Here is a 20,251-nt window from a genome sequence, read left to right on the forward strand (position 1 = left end):
GACAGTTTGCATTGCGGTTTGATGACAACATATGTAAATAAATAAAAAAAAAGATAAAATTACACCCATAAATTAGAAACACTTTAGAAAAGTGCTATTTTCTATCATCTTTACAACAGAAGTAAGATACGTTGTCGTTTAGCTTTGTAACAAAATCATTAAAATGCCACTGTACGAAACAATGCTTCAAGAAAAACCGGCCATAGTGCTGGAAATCGGTACCGCTTTGACCAAGTAAGTGCCTTACCTCGGGGACACCCATTTTTGGGAAAACGTTTCCTACTTAGAATCTCCCATCCTTCCCGCTACAGATTGGGCTTCGCCGGAGAACCATACCCGCGCAGCATCATCCCATCGGAGGTGCTGGACCATCAGGCAAAGAATGCCGGCCTGACGGCACCGAACCGGCGGCTCTTCGACTACACCAACGAGGTCGAGCTGTACGATTGGTTGGTCGAGTTTCTCAAGACGATCTTCTTCAAGTACGTGCTCGTTAGCCCCAAAGACCGCAAGGTGGTGATAGTGGAATCCGTGCTCTGCCCGACCATCATCAAGGAAAAGCTGGCCCGCGCCCTGTTCGTCCACTTTGACGTGTCGTCCGTGTTCTTCGTGCCGACGCATCTGGTCGTGCTGGCAACGCTCGCCGTCGAGACAGCGCTCGTCGTGGACATCGGCTACAAAGAAGCGATCGTGGTGCCGGTGTTCTGTGGCGTACAGGCGCTGTACGCTTGGGAAGCACAACCACTAGCCGCCGAGAGCGTGCACAACGAAATCCGGCGTCAGTTGATCGAGAGCGGGGTAGACGAAGGTCTGCTCACCGAAAGCACGGTGGAGGACATCAAGATACGCACTTGCTTCGTCACGACGGCCGACCGGGCGGCCAAGTATCGTGCGGACGGTGGTGCATCGCTGCAGCCCTGCCCCGACGTTGACTATCCGGCAAAGGGTGAGGCGATCATCAAAGTTACCGGACGGTTGCGCGAAACCGCCTACGAGGTCATGTTCCCGGAGGATAACGATCGGCTCGGGCTGCCGTACATCGTGCTGAACGCGATTCTCAAGTGCCCCCGGGACATGCGGGTACCGCTGGCCAGCAATCTCGTCCTGATCGGGGGTAGCACGATGGTGCAGGGGCTGACCGCCCGGCTCAAGTCGGAACTGTTGGCCCTGCTGCAGACCGACCTGTACAAGGAGCGGCTGTTTGTGCAGGCGTTCAAGTTTCATAAGGCACCGGCGGAACCGAACTTTACCGCCTGGCTCGGTGGATCGATCTACGGTGCGACCGATCTGGTGCTGACGAAATCGATCACCCGGGAAGCGTACAGCAAGAATCAAACCATTCCCGACTTTACCAACTATGAGGAGACGCGCGGCGTGCCGATGCGGGGCTGACGGCAGAAGGGCAAGGGGCAGCGTGGGGGAACGGTTGCGATTAAGTGATAAATATTATTTATATACTCTACTCTAATTACTTGTACTGCTGATGCTGATGAGAAAACTCTAATCCCCGGGCGTACCCCGTCTTGTTGGCATTTTCTAAAGCAAAGTAAAGAAATATAATTCATCTTAATGAAATAAAAAAAAAAGTTACTTACACCAATAAAAAACGATGCCAATTTGGTTCTGGTTGTGTGAATTTTGAAAAATTGTTTAATCTCAAGTTGATAAGCGAACATGTCAAAACGGCCAGCGCCTTTTCCTATTGGATTGGATTCTAACGGGATTCGCTCGGAAGAGGAAAGACGATGACAGCATTTTGTTTTTATTCGAAAAAAGGTCATTTGCTAGGGGGAAAGAAATATCGATTAGCGCTAATTATTACTCCGCGGCTATACAACACTAATTCCTATCTATTTTCCTCCTTGTTCTGTGTAATGCGGCACTATTATTTACGCCAGGATTTACCTTGCAAAATCTATTCTTTCTGTAGAGAGAGCATACGAATACACCTTTTTGTCAATGTATGGCACAAACACTACAATATCGCCTACTTATGCAAGTTTCATAGATGAAGTGCAACCTTCTTCTCCTGCCTGCATGATCCCATCATTTATGTAAGCAATGCAAAAAAAAACATTTTAAAATGTATAGCTTAAATTTCTGTGTTATCTTCTTCCTCCCGTTCTTCCTCACCCTTTCAATCAACATCAGCTGAGAGCGGCAGCGACACATTCCATTGCGCATCCCCCACCGGAAGAACATCAGCAAAAAGCACTCCCTTTCTTTTCTCCTTCCTCCCCCCCTGCAGGTAGTAACAATGTTTGTCCACCTTCCCTGCCGCAGATTACATAAAGTTAGCCCACGGGACGAAGAATATTATGCTGCCAAAATAGCGCACAGATTTTGTTTGTCTGCCTTTTTTCTCCCTCCCTCCCTCCGGCTTCTATTAATATCGTACCGGTGATGGTGACGGTCGAGCGGGCGGATGACAGCCAACACGCGTGTATGTGCCACTTGTGCAATACACCATTTTCCCGTTTGTTCGACGAAATGGATGCAAATTCCCGTCAAATGCCTACTGTGATCGGAACTTTGACCTACAATCATTGCAGCAAAGCGCACACTTTTCGGATGCATTTTGTGCGTAGCAGTGTTCTGGTCCCCGTTTTTCCTTCCCACCCCATTCCCAATCAATACAAGGAAAGTACTGAGACGACAAACTCTGTTATCGATTACGTGTATTTTCGAACGAATTTAAAACAACAAATACACACTACATTTACCCCACACTCTTGCACCAACAAAAAACCGAACCTTAAGAGTCGTGTTCTTTGCTCTCTCTCTCTCCCTCGTTCGTCGTTCATAGATTAGGATGTTCTTCGATTCGATTGGCTGCATCTTTTTCTTTTTTCTAACAACGATTATGACCGAATGTGGTGACCCGCTGCAAAATCCGCTGCGATGGATGGTAGTGTTTGGGAGGAGGTGCATTGCCGGATTTCACGCTGGTCAGCTCATTCCACACATACACACACTGATTTGTCTTGAAAGGCAGTCGTTACGCGCGCACGTTAGAATCGCAGCTCGAGTTGTTTCGTAAGAGATGGTGGTGTGTGTTGGTGGTGACGGGATTGAGTTGTTTCAAATCGACTTTCGTGCTCCACGATTTCTGATGGTTTTCTCTTCGCTGGTCAAAACGCATTCTCTTCTCTAAGTAAAATCTAACGGCCAGTTTTGGAACCGCTTTTTTTGCTTTGACGAATGGCAGCAGTACAGGTTGGTGGTGGTGGTGGTGGTGTTGGTTAGCTGCGCACCGTTCGTAATTCGATAATGGCAGCAGGCGTTTGCTGTGAAGAGGGCTCAGCCACCTTAGGCAGCCTCCTTGGCCAGACGCTCCGCCTTCTCGACGACCTCCTCGATCGGGCCGACCATGTAGAAGGCCACCTCCGGCAGATGGTCGAGCTCACCGTTCAGGATCTTGGTGAAGCCCTTGATGGTTTCCTCCAGCGGCACCAGCTTGCCGGCGTGGCCGGTGAACACCTCGGCGACCTGGAACGGCTGCGACAGGAAGCGCTGGATCTTGCGGGCGCGGGCAACCGTCAGCTTGTCCTCCTCGGACAACTCATCCATACCCAGGATAGCGATGATGTCCTGGAGCGACTTGTAGTCCTGCAGGATCTTCTGCACGCCACGGGCGATGTTGTAGTGCTCGGCGCCGATGATGTTCGGGTCCATGATACGCGAGGTCGAATCGAGCGGATCGACCGCCGGGTAGATGCCCAGCTCGGCGATGGCACGCGACAGCACGGTGGTGGCGTCCAAGTGAGCGAAGGTGGTGGCCGGAGCCGGATCGGTCAGATCGTCAGCGGGCACGTAGATGGCCTGCACCGACGTGATCGAACCCTTCTTCGTGGTGGTGATGCGCTCCTGCATGCTACCCATGTCCGTGGCCAGGGTCGGCTGGTAACCGACGGCGGACGGGATACGACCCAGCAGGGCAGACACCTCCGAACCGGCCTGGGTGAAGCGGAAGATGTTGTCGATGAACAGCAGCACATCCTGACCCTCCTGGTCGCGGAAGTACTCGGCCACGGTCAGGCCGGTCAGCGCGACACGGGCACGGGCGCCCGGCGGCTCGTTCATCTGGCCGTACACCAGCGCGACCTTGGACGACTTGTCCTTCAGCGAGATGACACCACCCTCAATCATCTCGTTGTACAGATCGTTACCCTCGCGGGTGCGCTCGCCGACGCCGGCAAACACGGAGTAGCCACCGTGCGCCTTGGCGACGTTGTTGATCAGCTCCATGATGAGTACGGTCTTGCCGACGCCGGCACCACCGAACAGGCCGATCTTGCCGCCCTTCGCGTACGGGGCCAGCAGGTCCACCACCTTGATGCCCGTCACCAGGATCTCCTGCTCGACGCTCATCTCGATGAACTCGGGCGCCTCGGCGTGGATCGGCGCCGACAGGTTCGTGTCGATCGGGCCGCGCTCATCGATCGGCTCGCCGATCACGTTAATGATGCGACCGAGCGTCTCCGCCCCGACCGGGATACGGATGGGCGAACCGGTGTCCAGCACGCGCTGCCCACGCACCAGACCCTCCGTACCGTCCATGGCAATGGTGCGCACCGTGTTCTCACCCAGATGTTGCGCAACCTCCAGCACCAGCCGGGCGCTGCGGCCCTGCACCTCCAGCGCGTTCAGAATCGGGGGCAGCTGCTCGTCGAACTGCACGTCCACGACGGCACCGATGACGGCCACTACCTTACCCTGCGCTCCGGCCGCGGCATTCACCGCCGCCTTTGCCGCGTACGACCGGGCCAAGATCGGCCTGGTCGCCGCGGACATGAGCGTTTTCATCGAGGAAAACATCTCTTTTCTCGAATGTCACACCCTTTCGCCCGGATTTATGGTGTTTTTTCGGTTTCGCTGGTACGAACGGGGCCGTCTGGAATGGGGGAGAGACAAAAAAGCCGGTGGAAAATTAGCACTCGCACACTGCACACACACTGGTTATCTAACAAGATGGTGGCCGGGATGAAAAAAGTGAGAAGGTGGTTATGTAAAACCTAACCTGCCTTTTGCGGTGGACGACGACGTACCTACTCGGGGAAAATGAAAAGAGAGAATAAATGGACAGAACTGGATTCGACCCCGGCGCACTATAAACGTCACGCACGAAGCCGGCCCGAACGGGGCCCGAGCCCGGCACGAAGCTTGAGTGACGTTTCGAATGTCAAATGTTGAATGTTCGAATTTCGACCAGCTGCAATTTGCGGTTGGGTGTTTGAATGTTTTGTGTATTTTTTGGAAAAATTACACAGAGCTCTTGATTAAACAGCAATACAATTGATGTTTGAAGTATTTTAAGACCTTGTTTCAATTATTTGGTCCATTTCATGTTCATACAAAACCTACATTCAGCGAGGAGATACCGTTATCAAGCAGCAGAATTTCATCAAAATGCTTTATTAATCAAATAAGAAACCTATTTCAACACATTCATAACCAAATCACCAATCAAATTTAGAAATTTTCGTCTTCTAGCTATGCTTCGATTGTTTCAAACATTCAACGAAGCAGTAAAAACATTTTCCCAAACGTCATTCGAGAGGGTTAAAAAACTCCACCTAGAAATTGAACGAACGTAAACAAATGCGGCAAATTTTACCGCAAAGAGCACGAGCAATATTTATCTTTCTCGAACGTAACTACCGAATATATCCGTTATTGGCTGGCAGAGTTATTAAACTAAAATGCTGCTGAACCGGTTATCCCGCATCGTTCAGGTGGGGAGTAAGCTCACCACCTCGCTGCAATGCAACCGGCTTCGAACGAGCCTACCGATCAGGAGGAGCCTCTGCCAGGCGGCCCATCCCAACGGTGCACTGTTTCAAATATCGGACGACAAAATACAGAAGTACCTCGAACGGCTGCGCCTGGAGTACTACGCGCTGAAGGTGCAGGAGCAACGCACCCGAAAGGACATCCAGCGCATGCTGCTGCTGTCGAACGTGGTGGAGATGTACGAGCAGCGCAAGATAATCGTGGACAATCTCAGCTCGCTCAAGGAGCTGAAGGACGACAAGGACGACGAGATGGTGCAGCTGCTGAAGGAGGAGCGGGAAGCGTACGGAAGCATTCTGTTCCGGCTGGACAGCGAAATTCTGAACGGCATTCTGTCGATGGACGACGAGGAAGACTACGGTTCGCTCATCATGGAGGTAACGGCCGGTGTCGGTGGCCAGGAAGCGATGCTGTTTGCCCGCGAACTGTTCGACATGTACTGTGGGTACGTGGAGTACAAAGGGTGGGAGGTGGAGATGCTCCAGACGGAGGATACGGACATTGGCGGGACGAGACACGCGACCACGGTCATCAGCGGGCCGGATGCGTACCGCTACCTGAAGCACGAGGGAGGCGTCCATCGGGTGCAGCGCATCCCGGCGACGGAGAAATCTGGCCGCATACACACCAGCACCGTCACCGTGTCCATCATTCCCCGGCCGGACGATTTTCAGGTCGAGCTGAAGGAGAAGGATCTAAAGATCGAAACGAAGCGCGCAAGCGGAGCCGGGGGACAGCACGTGAACACTACGGACAGTGCGGTCCGGATCGTGCATTTGCCCACGGGCATTGCCGTCGAGTGCCAAACGGAACGATCGCAGCAGAAGAATCGCGAAATAGCGAAACAGAAGCTGACCGCCAAGTTGATGCAGATCGAGCTTGAGGCACGGTTTAGCAGTACGCAAGCGCTCAAGAAGTCGCAGGTCGGTCAGAGTCTGCGCAACGAGAAGATTCGCACGTACAACTTCAATCAGGATCGTATTACGGACCACCGGATAGAGGGAGGCACTGCGCACAACCTGAAGGGCTTTCTGGAGGGTGGCGAACAGTTGGACGACATGATCGAGAAGCTGCGACGCTCCCAGCGCCGGAAGCAGCTGATGGACATCATCAAGCGGGAGTGTGAGCAGTGAAACTGTATTCCATTCCCTTCCTTAATCGCCTAGTCGCACGCTTTGAAGTAGAAAACACACGTTACAACCAAACAGTGAAGTGTTTTCGTTGCACATTCGAAATTTGGTTTATTTGTGAACATTTCCCCACCCACCGGCCTGTCCGAGGTAAGTGACGTGCTCGCGCACTGTCTGGTCGATGACGTTCTGCACCTCCCGGCAGCCTTTCAGTGCCGTCTCGAGCACCTTCGGCAGATGGTCCAGATGGAATCGTTGCGACATTTCCATGAAAGCAATCTTCCCGCTGCTCGGTAGCGAGGCGACCGTAAGCGTCGGCCCACCGCTCGTTTCCTCCAGATGGGACACATCCATCAGCGGCACGTTCCCGTTCGCAAGCGACGCGGTGCAGGCACACACGTACTCCTTCAAACAGATGCCCGCATCGATCAGGGCCAGGGTGGCCGCATTGACCGACGCGCAGTAGTTACCACCGTCCGCCTGCAGCACCTCGATGTATACATCGATCTGTGACCGGGGGTAAAGCTCCATCTTGATCGAGGCACTGAGCGCCTGCTTCAGGTGGATCGTCATTTCCTGCGATTTGCGATCGCCGCGCGGTCGCTTCTTCCGTTCGCCCGTCGAAAACGTGGCCATGCTGTACTGGCAGTTGACGATCGCCTCGTCAAAGTTGCTCCGCTTCGAGGATGCTTGATGTGGTCCGTAGACGGCCGCCAGTACCTTGGTGTTGCCCTGCTCGACGTAAGCGCTACCGTCCGGTTGGCTGAAGACACCCATTTTGCAGTGTATCTGGCGCAGTTCGTTCGCTCGCCGGCCATCCAACCGAAGGCCCTGGTCCGAGAGTAGCTCCATTGTGTGCGGGGAAGGCTAAAATTGTAACAAAAGCAGCGAAAGAGTGTGCGGCGACCGGCGTGTTTACCCGTGGCGGTTGCGAGTTTATTTATTTACACTGTTTTGACAGTTCGCGTGTTGCCGCGTGCTTGTGAGCACAGTAGGCTGTGGTGGCGCAGTTTTGGTCATAATTGTTAAATTTCAAATTTACAGCACTTTTTTTTAAATGCTGAATGTGCTGAATGCACACACGTGCACGTCGTTATCAATTTCAAATTTTGTAACGGAAAGTATGTTGATTTAAAACACAGTTAATTAATGCAATGCCAAGAGAAACTGACTTGCCTGATGAAGTGATAAGAAACAGCAGAATGCTCTTAGCGTACTTTACTTGACGCCAAGAAAATGACTATAACTATAAAGGCTTTATCTAAAGGCTTTATTAGCTTTATCAATTCGTTACATCGATCTTCCAAAAGAATGTAGGACACACTCGTTCGGACCTGTCGGTCAACCCATCAAACCGTACAAAAACATTTAGTAGATCGAGTTTATTAGTAGGTAAGAGCAAGTGTTTATTTATTACATTCCTACATTACATGACTTTCACATGCTATCTGTTCTTTCATTTCGTAAGCCAAAAGTATGAAATTTGTAATATTTTTTTTCTAAATTTTTCTGATTTATTCTTCACACGTATCGGGTGTAAGAATGTCTGTATCTGTTTTTCGGTCACTATGTTTCCTTTCCATCCACGGTTCGAGAAGCACAAGTAGGATTAAAGGGGAAATGGGAAGAGCTCTTACTGCGGAAAGAGCGTAGGGCGGAAATAAATAATTTTAAATTTACATCTTCGTTTACATCGCATCTCGCAGCCGCCGTTACGAGGAAGGAAACCTCTGACCATCTCAGTTTCATACCATTGTGCCAACCATACCAGCACAACCGTTGGCCGATCACAATTAGTTGTTGCGTGCCCGCAGCACGTTCGACCGTGGGCTGAACACACCGATCTGGGCCGGCGAGCGGTTCTCCTTGCCGGGGAACGGTGACACGATCAGCTGCTTCTTCGGCGTCTTCGGGCTGGCCGTTGCCGACAGGTACTTGATCGAACCGTTCAGCTTCTGGGGTGAATCGAAGGTGGACAGTTGCTGTTGAAGGTTCTGGATGGTGTTTTCCTGCTTCTTGTTCAGCTCTTGCAGTTTGGCAATTTTCTACAGAGAATGGGGAGAGGAAAAAGAGGACCTTTAGTATACATTTTCCACCTGGTTAAGATAAAACGTACCGCTTTGAGCTGCTGTTGATCCTTATTGCATTCCAGGTTCTTCATCTTCTGGCGATTGTTCTGATTTTCCAGCAGCTCCGTGTACTTGTCCGAGGTCTCTTTGGCAAACTCTTCCACAATGCGTAGCTTTTCTTCCGTTTCCTTTAGCTTTAAAATGTGAGAGAAAGCAGTTAAAATACATAGTTCCATGTTCGGGCTACAAACCTCCTTACCTTTTCGATGATTTCTGATCCATTCTGATCACCGCCTGCACTCTCGATCATCTCGTGGATCGTACCAAGCGGTTGCTTCTCCGACATTCCACCCTGATGCTGCTGCTGCTGCTGCTGCTGCTGTTCCTGCTGCTCCAGCTGGTTGATGATGTTTTCGATCAAAAAGTTCGGCACCAACCGTTCATCATCGTCAACCGTCTCCTCCTCCACCGCCGGCCCTCCAGCACCGTGCGCCGGCAGCTCCGACTGACCGAGCCGACTCTCCGCCTGGTTGTACTTCTCGAACTGTTCGCACTTAAACCGGAACGTCATGTTTTCCAGCTTGATGTTTTTGTTCTCGTTCTCGAGCTCGAAGATCTTCTTGTCCTTCGTGTCCAGCTCGATGCGGGCCAGCTCGATGCCGTTCGCAAACTCGTCCAGCAGCGCCTTCAGATCCTGGATGTACGCTTCCCGCGCATCGTACTTCTTCTTCAGCTCCTCGTACATCTCCAGATAGCGGCCCATGCTTTCCTCCATCCGCTCGCTGAACAGCTTGCCGATCTGCGACACCGTCAGTATCGCTTCCTCCTCCGAGCTCATCAGCTTCTCGAACACCTCGTTCTTGTCGCGCATCTCCTTCTCCAGCGCGGTCGAGGAGGTCCGGAGCGCTCCCAGCACACGCTGATACTCGACCAGCTCCTCGCGCAGCTTGCCATTGGCCGACTCGATCTCCGCCTTGCTGCGCAGCACCTGCTCCAGCTCCGCCTTCAGCAGCTCCACATCGCCGTCCGACTTTTTCAACCGCTCCATCAAGATGTTCACCGTCGAGCGGGTGTTGTTCAGCGTCAGCTGGTAGTTGTACTTCTCCGTCTTGAGCCGCGAGCACTCCAGGGCCAGATCGCGCGCCTCCGTCTCGAGCTCGTCGCGCGACTTTGCGCCCGGCTCGAGCTCCACCTGCAGCCGGCGCTCCAGCTCCGCCAGCCTGTTCTCGTTCTCCTTGATCACCTCGTTCGATGCCTCCCAGAGGGTGCGCAGGTCGCGCTTCTCGAACTCGCACTGCATGATCTCCGTTTCCGCAATCTTCTGACACTTGTCCAGCTCCTTCTGCCAGTGCAGCTTCTCGGCGGCCAGCGCCGCCGAGATCGAGCTCTGGATCGACAGCTCCAGCGCCTTCACGCGCTCCTCGTTCTGGATGTCCGCGATGCGGATCTTCTCCTCCGCCTGCTCGCCGATCCGCTCCAGCTCGCGCTGCTGCTCCTGCTCGAGCCGCTTCACCCGGTCGGAGTGTTCCTTCACCAGCTTCGACTTTTCCAGCACGAAGATCGACTCGCACTCCTTGATCTTCATCTCGTTCAGCTCGGCCATGGTGGCGAGCTGCGCCTCGTGCTTCTTGCACAGCGCCGTCAGCTCCTGGTTGAACTCGTTCCGGATGTCGCTGCGCAGATCGTCCATCTCGAACTGGCGCTCGTTCAGCTCCTCCTGCATGCCCGCCACGATCGCGACCTGCTCCGCCAGCTTCGTCAGCAACCGGGCGTTCTCCTGCCGCAGCTGATCGATCTCGCGGATCGTGTTGCGGCCCTCCTCCACGTACCGCACCATATCCTCCTCGGCCTGTGCCTTCAAATAGCGCACCTGCTCCTTCAGATCCCGTCCCTCGATCACCAGCTCATTCAGCCCATCCTCCATCAGCTTAATTTCGTCCGACTTGCGCTGCAGCTCCACATCGTGCGCCTCGAGAATCTCGCGCAGTGCCACCAGCTCCTCGTTCAGGAAGTGGTTCTCACCCTCAATCACCTCGTAATCGTTCTGCAGCATCCGGTGCACCACCAGCAGCTCCTCGTACCGGATTTCCAGCTCCGTCTTGGAGTCGTGCATGTCGCACAGCTGCCGCTCGTAGCTGCGATGCAGCTCCCGGATCTCGCCCTCGTACTCCTTCACCTTCTCTAGACAGCCCTCCGCAATGTGCTGCAGCAGTTCGTCCGCTTTCGCAATGCTCGTAAGCTCACGCTCCAGCAGCATGATCTGGTTGTCCTTTTCCGCAATCAAACTCATCCGATCGAGCTCGGCCCGCTGATGCTCCGCCCGCAGCTCTTGCATCTTCGCCTGCAGCTGCTCATTTTCTTCGCGCGCTTTGGCGAGCGCTTCCTTGTTAACGTCGATCTTGTTGTAGAGCTGCACGATCGGTGGAACTTTGCTGGCGGAATGCACTTCCAGTGCCTTTTCCGAGCTGCCACACTCCGCGAGACGGCTCAGCTTTTCCTCCTTGGCGGAGGACTTCTTCGGCGTCAGGTCGGAGATGTGCTTGAACTTTAGGCGACGGGGCAGCGAGGGCGTCCGGAACAGGCTGAGGGCGCTTTTGGTCGTCTTGATCGACTCCGCGTCCATGCTGCCACCGATCTTGATTTTGTCCTCCTTTTTTGACTTCTTCGGGAGCTCCTTCTCTTTCGGCTCAGCGAACGCTGAAGGAGACGAAACGGCTGGTTGGGAGAAGAAGGAAAGAAAGTGGACAAAAACGGTTAAAATCATTGGGTTATAAATAATGCTAAATTCAACACTCTAAGCGACATTCCCTTGTCGCTAGCATTTCGTCAACGTTCAAACCAATTGATGTCCCGCTGGGTCTGTCTTACAAAAGGCAGACGGCAAACTGTGCCTCTACTTGGGTGTCCCCCAACACTTATTCTTAAGACCGTTAAGCAGCTAGGCTCGTGCGCAGCCGAGAACTGCCTTATCTACCCCCCTCCTTCGGTCTGTTTGGACAGATGTCTTTAGGTCACGCACCAGTAAGCATTACTGGTGCCACATCTTTCGACACTTAATGGACGAACCTAACCCAGTCTTACAATGAGCAGCATTACAGCTTGCAGCTTTTGCCATAATGTCCGTACACACTTCCTGGCCATTGTTGATGCGTAGAATGAAAGAGGATTCGTCACTCACAAACAAAAAAGCTATCAAAACTCGCATGAAAACAATCTGGCGTAGGAGAAGATGTACATTCTCGGGGGAAGGGAGAAAAAAAATAGTTATTGTATATGAAGAACATTGAACGACCCAAAGTGTAGTGTGACACTCTGCCTTTTCTTGAGTAGAAAGCCAGAAATGATTAATTAAAAACTCATACAAAAACGATACAAAACTCAACGAAGGAACTGTTTTTTTTCTTGTCTCCACAACACACAACACCGTCCACTCGCAACTTCATTAATCATACGCATCAGAGCACGTGAACCGTGGCGTGATGCGGTTCGTCACACGCAGCGGCAAAGAAAAGGTGTGTGTGCGCGCGCGCCTTCCACCTTTGAACTCGTTCCTTGTTCTTCCCGATGGAAGTCTTAGCGTAACGAAAAAAGGGAAGAGAAAGAACCAACAAACAGTTGGAAAAGGTGTGCAGCGCTTGTTCAAACCGGGGGAAAAAGGGATCCCGCACCCATTCCGGAAATGCGGCCCTCGAGGCATCTAATTGCTGCGCTCTGGTCGTAATTACTGGCGCGCACGTGGTCGCTACGATCGTTCCTTGTAACGGTCGGATCGGTGTTATTTCGTTGGGGGGAAGGAATGATTTGTACATTCTTTGAGGAAGAAAAAAAAAAAAGATAAAGTAGTAAAGATAGACCGATAAGAGTTGCTGTCGTGTGGGCGCAGTAAAGGAAAGTCGCGTGCATAGCGACATACGCTCGCGTGCGCGAACGACACACGCCGTTGTGTTGAATTTGAATTTTAACGCACCTGCGTCCGTTGCGTGAAACGCTAACTAAGGCATAGCCTACTGCTGTAGGGTTTGTACAATTGAGCTCAACCTTTCTCTTCCTTATTCTTGTTAACATTCTTCAGTCAAGATGAATCGAACAGAAATCAATTACCCTCATCCTCATAACATTCCTCCATAGCGCTCCCCCTGTCGCTCATGTCGAGTTTGCGCGGGAAATTACATTCAAACACTTTCTCACGCTGCACATCCATCTAGCAGCTCTTCAGCTTGCAATCCGGTCCCTTCGCTTTGTCCGCTCAAAATCGCCCCTATGAAGCCAGCAGCATACGCAATCAAGCAGTGCGCACAATACTTGATGACGGGTAAAAATCGCTTTTCCCCCTCTTTGCGTGTATGTGTGTGTGTTGTCGCCCGAAAAAAAGGACGTTTCGTTTGCGAGGGGCAAACATCACCGTTCGTTACCAAGGGGACGCCGTACGCGCGTTTTCTCACGCAATATATCCGGCCCTGCGCGTAACGCACACACAGTGTTGCGCAGGAAGGTTGGATGAATGCGCAGTGGCAACATGCAACAATCACGCGAAAAGGGAGCGGGACTTAGAATGTGCATTGTAGGCCGTTGTGACGAAGACGTCTCGTTGGGAAAGGAATATTTAATGGGATTGTTTTCCTCGTTCAATTCAATCGAACCTGAACGATCAGAAAGACTGTATGGGGAAAAAGAATTAAGCTCAAAACGGACACTTACCTGGCACATCGTTGAATCTCTTCAGCTTCGCCTTCGAGAACGACATCTTCAACATTTATATAGTGTTTTGGGGGATAACGGGTGGGGGGGGGGGGGAGGCGATAATACAAAACAAAAACAACGAAAACGGGGGGAAAAACACAAGAACGTGCTCAAAACGAAAAATAAAAAATGTTTGAAACAAACACAAAAACGAAACGAAAATCGCTTAACTTTTGCTCGCCCTTCCCGGGTCTCGCTCTCGGCAAACAGGTAAACTTAATGGAAATAACCAAACTTAACAGAAGGCTGGTGAACCATTTGTTTTATACATAATCGGGATGGTGCCGGTTCTTTTTTTTTTCAACTTTCTATTGCCGTTTTGTGTGTTCTTGTCTACTTTTGCGGATCATCGGTACTTGCTGGTTCGTTGTAGTGGACATAGACGCACACACACACTCTCTCTATCCGTATTGAGCAATATTTAGTTATGGGATAGATATAAATTCGCTTTCAGTTCACACTTTCCTAAATCACATGCTTTCTGAATCGTTCTTTAACTCTGTATCCCTTTCCGTTTCATAAAACAATCTCAAACAAACACAAACACACACTAATCCTCGCTAAACTAAACTAGGCCGAAAGAAAAATTAAGTCGCAAGTGAAACTTTGCCTAACCGACGCTCTAGCGATGCGCTCCTGACTGTGGTTCCGTTACGAATAAAATGCACACTGCCCGTTCGTGCCGATCAAACGGCAACCTCGAGCGAGGGAACACTCACACAACGATACCGTTTGCTCGGCATATAGCGAAGTTGCGGGTCCAGGCACAGCAAACAGGGGTCGCACGCATGAAGAGGTAAAGCGGCAAGCAGGTAGGCAGCAAGAAGGGAAAGCAAGGGCACAACATTGACGTCAGGACATCTTTTTCTTGGCGCGTGTCGTAAGGATAAGGAACGGTGGGGTAATATCGTTATGTACCAAGGTGTATGGCCCTTGGTTGGCGGGCTTTTTAAAGGGGGTTTTGGTTGTTTTGCGACTGGAAAGATCGTTACAGGCCGGTAGCAGGAACCGTTTTACTGCTCCTGTAGGTGACGGTTAGGTTTGTGTAAATCAATGATTATAATGTTGGGGTTCGGGTTGCGCTTTAAGAAATCCGTCTGCAGCTGGATCCTAAAAAGGAGAAAAAAAAGATCAATAAGCATGCATTATTAAGAGGTTTAGATAAAAGGCAATAAATGGTGCAAAGTAAGAAGATGATTTAGCTTCAAACTAATCAAATACATAGAAGTGGTTCTTATCAATAGAAATTACAAATTGCATGATTCAAAAGTAAAGTACAAATAAATTCAATTTAAAGTAGAATAATTGAAATTGATTGCTCCAACCTTCGCCCAAATCAATCATCCCACAAACAGGGGAAAAGATTTCGCCAAAAAAAAAGGGCCACGATGTTCGACGTGTGCACAAAAACCTTATTGTCGTAACATACATCATTCAAAACGCTTTCCATTGAAAAGCGTCTTTTATCGTCGCAATCGCTGCAATGCTGCAATTGCAACGCACCGGGACGTACTTTCCAAGATGCCAGTTGACAACAGCTGCCCCTGGGTTATTTTTTGGAGGGAAACTCCTATTTGCTTCGACCTTTTTCCCCTGTCCCCCGGGGTGCGTGCTCTTCAAAGACGGCAGGAAGCAAACCGCACACAAACGTTCATCCTCAACGGATTGGAAGGAGATCTCCCGCCAGCAAAGACGTCGTGTCGGTGTGGTGGTGGTGGTAGTGTTATGTACAACACTGAAAGCTGAAAAAATCAGCTGGTTTGCTTCCTTTTGCATCTTTCTCGCATCTTTCGTGGCCGTTTCTTATTTAAAAATCGTCCCCGTTTGCAAGAAGGACACGGCGAAAGGAAACGCCAAAGGAGGGAAGTGTACGGCGAAAAGAAAGAAGCAAGGAATAATGTAATAAGGGAATTAAATACGCAGTTTCAGCTTCGAACGGTTTCGAAGGACGAAAGAGCGCAAGAAAAAGAAACCGAAAGGAAAATGGGATAAGACACTGGAGACACAGGCTGGTTTCGGTGCTTGCCGGAATGGTTAGCGAGAAAGGAAAGAGAAAGATCAAACAAAACAAAACCAACGACCGGGAAGATGATATGAAATGGAATGCGAATTTGCAATTCTTCCGGACGGTCTGCCGGTCCTGCCCTGTAGAACGATGTTTATGATAATTTGCCGGGCCGGGATTGGGACCGGTTTAAAGAGCAAGGCTTGCTTGTCGTCCCATTTCGGGTAGCTCCTGGATCGGGGATCTGCTCGCCCGGACAGCCCGACTGCATTAGAATTAGAAATATGGGCTATGGAAAATTTGCATTTCCTTTCTTTTCTCCTTCTGGATTATTGTGCTAGCCGGTTTTGCATGTGAGTTTTTCCCTTTAATTCCCGCAAATCGGGTTACCTCGCAAGACATTCGAGTCAAAGAGGATGAACGTGAGCATTTTTGCGATGCAAACGTGTTAAATTGATTGGATGTACAACTATATCGAATAATGTTTAACTGAAATCATTTCATATTGAGATTCACAATGTTCTCTAATTTCGTAAAAGTTGAAAATAAAAGCTCCATCGTAGGACTGTCTTGGTCGAAGAGTATTCAAAATTGACAAATAAATACATTGTTTTAATTCAAGTTCCTCAAAAAACTCTACACACCGATAATTCATCCATCTTGTGCTCCACTGACTGCAAAAAGAGAGGAATGAGATCAGTTATGGGTAAAGTTGGCAAAAATGTGGAGTCGACTCTGATCCGACTCCTATAATTTCGGAATCGACTCCGGAAGGTAGGTCCGCCCGACATTATCAGGAATCACCCGGAATCGTCCTAAGTCGCCCGGAGTCGCCCGGAGTCGTCCGGAGTCGTTGGGAGTCCTTCAGAGTCGTCTAGAGTCGCTCGGAGTCCTCCGAAATCGGATGGAGATAACTCAGACTCCGAACGACTCTGAGCGACTCCGGACAACTCTGAACGACTCCCAACGACTCCGGACGACTCCGACTCCGGGCGGAACTAGTAGTTCGGATGATGCCGGAGTCGTGAGTGCGCTCCAAAGAGCACATTACTACATGCGAGTGTTGGGTTTGTAACATACATTTGTCCCACAATTCGACTATCATTCTGAAACCAGAGCATGGAAGGATATTCGTCCTGTAAATTCAAATGTCAAAGAACTACAGCGAACGTTTTCGTTATTGCCTGAAACAAATTATTGTGCCATATTGGACGTGTTATCGATAGAAACGACGAGAGTTAAGAGCTAGATTTATGATCAAAGTGACCTTCTAGGAAAAAAAGGAAAGTTTCATACTATACGGATTCTTAACGCAATTCTATTACCACAGAGCATGATGGACTTTGTAGAACGATTGCGCTTTAGATTAGATACAATTACAGATTGATTTCAGCATCAAGTGAAGCTTTCACACTATCGGAATATCCAGCATGGAACTCAAACTAAAGGAAATATTTAATTTCTTTCAAATTTATCATATCGCTTGATGTCTACAAGCTGTCTTACCTATCGGGAAGCATCGCGTTATATGGAATAAATACATTTTTATTTATCTTCCAGCTGTTTGTCTCTGCTGATAACATGATCCTCAAACTTTACCATATACGTGGTGCCTTTGTGCCAGTGGGCGGAAACCTGGCATGTCTACAAGGAAGAGGGACGCAACAAGAAAAATAAACCCCAAATTAAATCCCATCCAAATGTGTGTTGGCTATGGGGTCAACCAATACTTACGAAACCACAGTTTGATAGTACCGCCTGCACGATGCCGGCCACAAAGACGGCACAGTTTAGCGAACCCTTGTCCTTCGGCACGCTGATGAATTTGTTCACCAAAGGTTCCTTTTCGATAATGTAGTAAGTGCATTCATCATCGGTAGCATGTTCCAGCTTGTCGGCCTCTTTGCCGAAGAGAGTCTGTTAAAAAAAAAAGAACCTGTTCATGATTCATACCGTTTCCCCATGGCCGTTTGCGTGTGTTTTGCAAGCGAACCTTCCACAGTGTAGTTTTGATAAACAGCAGCATGTTGATCAGCTTCGTCTCGCGCTTCGAGTTGCGTTCGCGCACAAAGTAAAGATCGATTATGCGGCATCCCACATCCTTGCCCATATCGTGCAGCCTGCAATTGAAAGCGGGAACGGGGCTGTAGAATGCAGCTGCAAAGCATTGGCATCTTGGACTATTACCTCGTCTGTAGGTCGGGAATGGTGCTGACACGGCTCTGTGAATACTGGACCAGCTCGGAGAACAGGAGGGCGTAGCTGCTCAGCGACACCTCACCCTTTCCGCGGCTCAGCGGCTTATCCAGGATGCTCGCCTTTGGGCGGGTGGAAAGATTAAGATTAATCTTTTCCATCGTTTATTGCTCGAGCACAAACTGCTTTTCCACGGGTGAATGTTTTCTCCTTCCCCAGAAGCGAGTACGGTTTGTTTACATTTTTTTACCCAACGCTGTCACCCAACTGGGAACAAGTGCAACGATGCAAACTGGAAAACTTTCAAAATGAAATTTAGAACTAATGATATCTACATTAATGATAAAGGGAAAATTAGAAAAATAATTGAATATTGTGTAAATAACTTGATAAAAACAAGCGCAATTTAAAATGTAAAATGCATTTTACAAATCACACACCATGTGCTGTTGTAGTGTTTCGCTGACGTTGAAATATTTCACCATCCGTCAAAGCAACTGTCACTCGTCCCTGAAGTCTGACAGCTGGGCCGCAAGATCATAACATAAATATTACCACGCTTTCCAGCGGGGGAACGATGTCCAGCTAGGAAAACCGGGAAAAGTGTCGCGTAATAGGAAAAACATCCCCAGCATCCAACATGCACCGAACAACGATTGCAAAATATACCAAGTTTTCCGCCGAGGAGCTGCAGAAATCGACCGCCGATCCGCTGTCCTGCGTGGCCGCGGTGCAGCTGAACGAGATCCTGAGCCTGCGGCCGCGTGATTGCGAGCACATCGTCAAAGGTGTGAAGCGCTGCGTGACGGACAAGATCGGCCGGTACCACGCAAAGCTGAACGGGATCGTGCTCGGGTATGCGAAGATACGCGTCGACAATGCGCTGTCCGCGCTGCGGCTGGACAGCCCGTACCTGCACGTGCGTACCACGATCGATTACTACGTGTTTCAGCCCCGGATCGGTTCGACCTTGCGGGGTACGGTGAACTACGTCTCGAAGAATTTTGTCAGTGCCGTCATCTACCGGGTGTTCAACGTGACGGTCAAGCTGGGCAAACAAACCGCCAGGCTGCATGCGCTCAAGAACGGGTCGGACATTTCGTTCACCGTGAACTCGTGCGACATGAAAAGCGAACTGCCCGTCATCGAGGGTGAGCTGGTGCTGAACGGAGTCATTCCGGTCCGCATCAAGACGGAACAGGGCGCACAGAATGGAGGGGATTGCGATGAGGTAGAGGAAGTCGCGATGGAGACAGACGCCGGCGTCAAGCAGGAACCGAAAACACCCAAAAAGAAAGCGTCGAAAAAGAGCAAGGAGGTACCGGAAGCGGTATCGAGGGCAGCAACACCACCGGCAACGAACGGTGTTACTGCCGGCATGCCACTCATGGACGATTCAAGCAGCAGCGAATCGGAAAACGATGAAAGAAGTCTTCTCATCAAGTCGCTGCTCGGCGAAATGTTTGGCGACGAGTTTACGGAGAGCACAAAGAGCAGCAAAAAGGACAAAAAGAAGAAGGATAAGAAAGAGAAGAAGCAAAAGAAAAAGTCACCTCAGAAATCAACCGTGCCGGTGGAAACGGTACGAATCAAGAAGGAAGTGTTATCGTCGGACGAGGACGAACCTTCTGCCGCGGTGGAGCAGCAGCCCACCGGCAGCACCCAAGGCAAGGCCAAGTCGAAGAAGAACGGCACGAATGGTGTCCGCCTCAATGGCAGTGCGGCAACTCCGGCTTCACCCGATGCGGTCAATGGTGAAACGACGACGACGCCGGCGAAAAAGCGCAAAATCCGGTTCGATCTTAACGATACGGTAGTGCACATCAAAACGGAACCCACTGAAAGTAGCAAAAAGAAGAAGAAAAACGCTGAATAAATAATAGAACGTAATAAGCCTTGTTTTCCATAAAACAAACAAAAAAAGAAACGACTTAAATTCCGGGCTTGAAGAGGGTGAAAGTTGAGAAAAAGGAACGTAAAATGTTCACAATACTTTCTTTCCCCGCAGCAAGTTGCCAGCCGAGGTGAGTTCAAAATGCACGCCTAATGTTCTTATGATCTTATTTTCATCTCTCATAATTTATTAGAATTATAAATATTTGCTTTTTACAAATATCGTTTTCTCTTTTTTTCCTCAGTTTCTCTTATTCTCCTCATCTTGCTCTTTCATCTGTTTTATATTTTCTGTCGAACGTTTCACTATTTCAGCATCGTGTGCGCGGGCATGTTTGCTGCACATGCACACACAAACACCCAAGCTGCATCCGACACTCCACACACCTGTGGCCTGTGCAGACGGCGGGTGGCGCCGGCACTGG

General features: G+C 50.1%; 7 protein-coding genes across 9 annotated transcripts; 3 read left to right on the forward strand and 4 right to left on the reverse strand.

Moving 5' to 3' along the window:
• The first annotated feature begins 18 nt into the window (after positions 1-18).
• On the forward strand, positions 19-1,604 carry LOC121598846 (actin-related protein 10). Its single transcript, XM_041926180.1, has 2 exons — positions 19-234; positions 312-1,604. The coding sequence occupies exons 1-2, from the start codon at positions 164-166 to the stop codon at positions 1,390-1,392; spliced, it is 1,152 nt and encodes a 383-aa protein (XP_041782114.1). The 5' UTR covers positions 19-163; the 3' UTR covers positions 1,393-1,604.
• A 1,057-nt stretch (positions 1,605-2,661) lies between these two features.
• Positions 2,662-5,137, reverse strand: LOC121598839 (ATP synthase subunit beta, mitochondrial). Of its 3 annotated transcripts, none has more exons than XM_041926171.1 (2): positions 5,049-5,137; positions 2,662-4,894 (listed from the first exon to the last, which is right to left on the reverse strand). In XM_041926171.1, exon 2 carries the CDS (start codon positions 4,816-4,818, stop codon positions 3,310-3,312), a length of 1,509 nt encoding a protein of 502 aa, XP_041782105.1. In that variant the 5' UTR covers positions 4,819-4,894; positions 5,049-5,137; the 3' UTR covers positions 2,662-3,309. The 3 variants fall into 3 exon arrangements, with proteins under 3 accessions (XP_041782105.1, XP_041782103.1, XP_041782104.1); XM_041926169.1 differs by having other exon boundaries at positions 5,021-5,123; XM_041926170.1 differs by having other exon boundaries at positions 5,025-5,114.
• Positions 5,138-5,453: 316 nt separating this feature from the next.
• On the forward strand, positions 5,454-7,195 carry LOC121598845 (peptide chain release factor 1-like, mitochondrial). The gene has a single exon (XM_041926179.1). The coding sequence runs from the start codon at positions 5,703-5,705 to the stop codon at positions 6,924-6,926; it is 1,224 nt and encodes a 407-aa protein (XP_041782113.1). The 5' UTR covers positions 5,454-5,702; the 3' UTR covers positions 6,927-7,195.
• LOC121598847 (exosome complex component RRP41) lies at positions 7,020-7,858 on the reverse strand. Its single transcript, XM_041926181.1, has one exon. It carries the CDS (start codon positions 7,773-7,775, stop codon positions 7,035-7,037), a length of 741 nt encoding a protein of 246 aa, XP_041782115.1. The 5' UTR covers positions 7,776-7,858; the 3' UTR covers positions 7,020-7,034.
• Positions 7,859-8,327: 469 nt separating this feature from the next.
• Positions 8,328-13,793, reverse strand: LOC121598835 (interaptin-like). The gene is made up of 4 exons (XM_041926152.1): positions 13,691-13,793; positions 9,252-11,707; positions 9,040-9,186; positions 8,328-8,968 (listed from the first exon to the last, which is right to left on the reverse strand). The coding sequence occupies exons 1-4, from the start codon at positions 13,743-13,745 to the stop codon at positions 8,717-8,719; spliced, it is 2,910 nt and encodes a 969-aa protein (XP_041782086.1). The 5' UTR covers positions 13,746-13,793; the 3' UTR covers positions 8,328-8,716.
• A 3,468-nt stretch (positions 13,794-17,261) lies between these two features.
• LOC121598848 (trafficking protein particle complex subunit 5) lies at positions 17,262-18,213 on the reverse strand. The gene is made up of 4 exons (XM_041926182.1): positions 17,925-18,213; positions 17,731-17,857; positions 17,472-17,654; positions 17,262-17,381 (listed from the first exon to the last, which is right to left on the reverse strand). Exons 1-4 carry the CDS (start codon positions 18,092-18,094, stop codon positions 17,283-17,285), a joined length of 579 nt encoding a protein of 192 aa, XP_041782116.1. The 5' UTR covers positions 18,095-18,213; the 3' UTR covers positions 17,262-17,282.
• A 226-nt stretch (positions 18,214-18,439) lies between these two features.
• LOC121598844 (probable DNA-directed RNA polymerase I subunit RPA43) lies at positions 18,440-19,869 on the forward strand. Its single transcript, XM_041926178.1, has one exon. The coding sequence runs from the start codon at positions 18,574-18,576 to the stop codon at positions 19,807-19,809; it is 1,236 nt and encodes a 411-aa protein (XP_041782112.1). The 5' UTR covers positions 18,440-18,573; the 3' UTR covers positions 19,810-19,869.
• Positions 19,870-20,251: the final 382 nt, after the last annotated feature.

Source organism: Anopheles merus, chromosome 3L (genome assembly GCF_017562075.2).
Source record: "Anopheles merus strain MAF chromosome 3L, AmerM5.1, whole genome shotgun sequence".
NCBI lineage: Eukaryota > Metazoa > Arthropoda > Insecta > Diptera > Culicidae > Anopheles > Anopheles merus.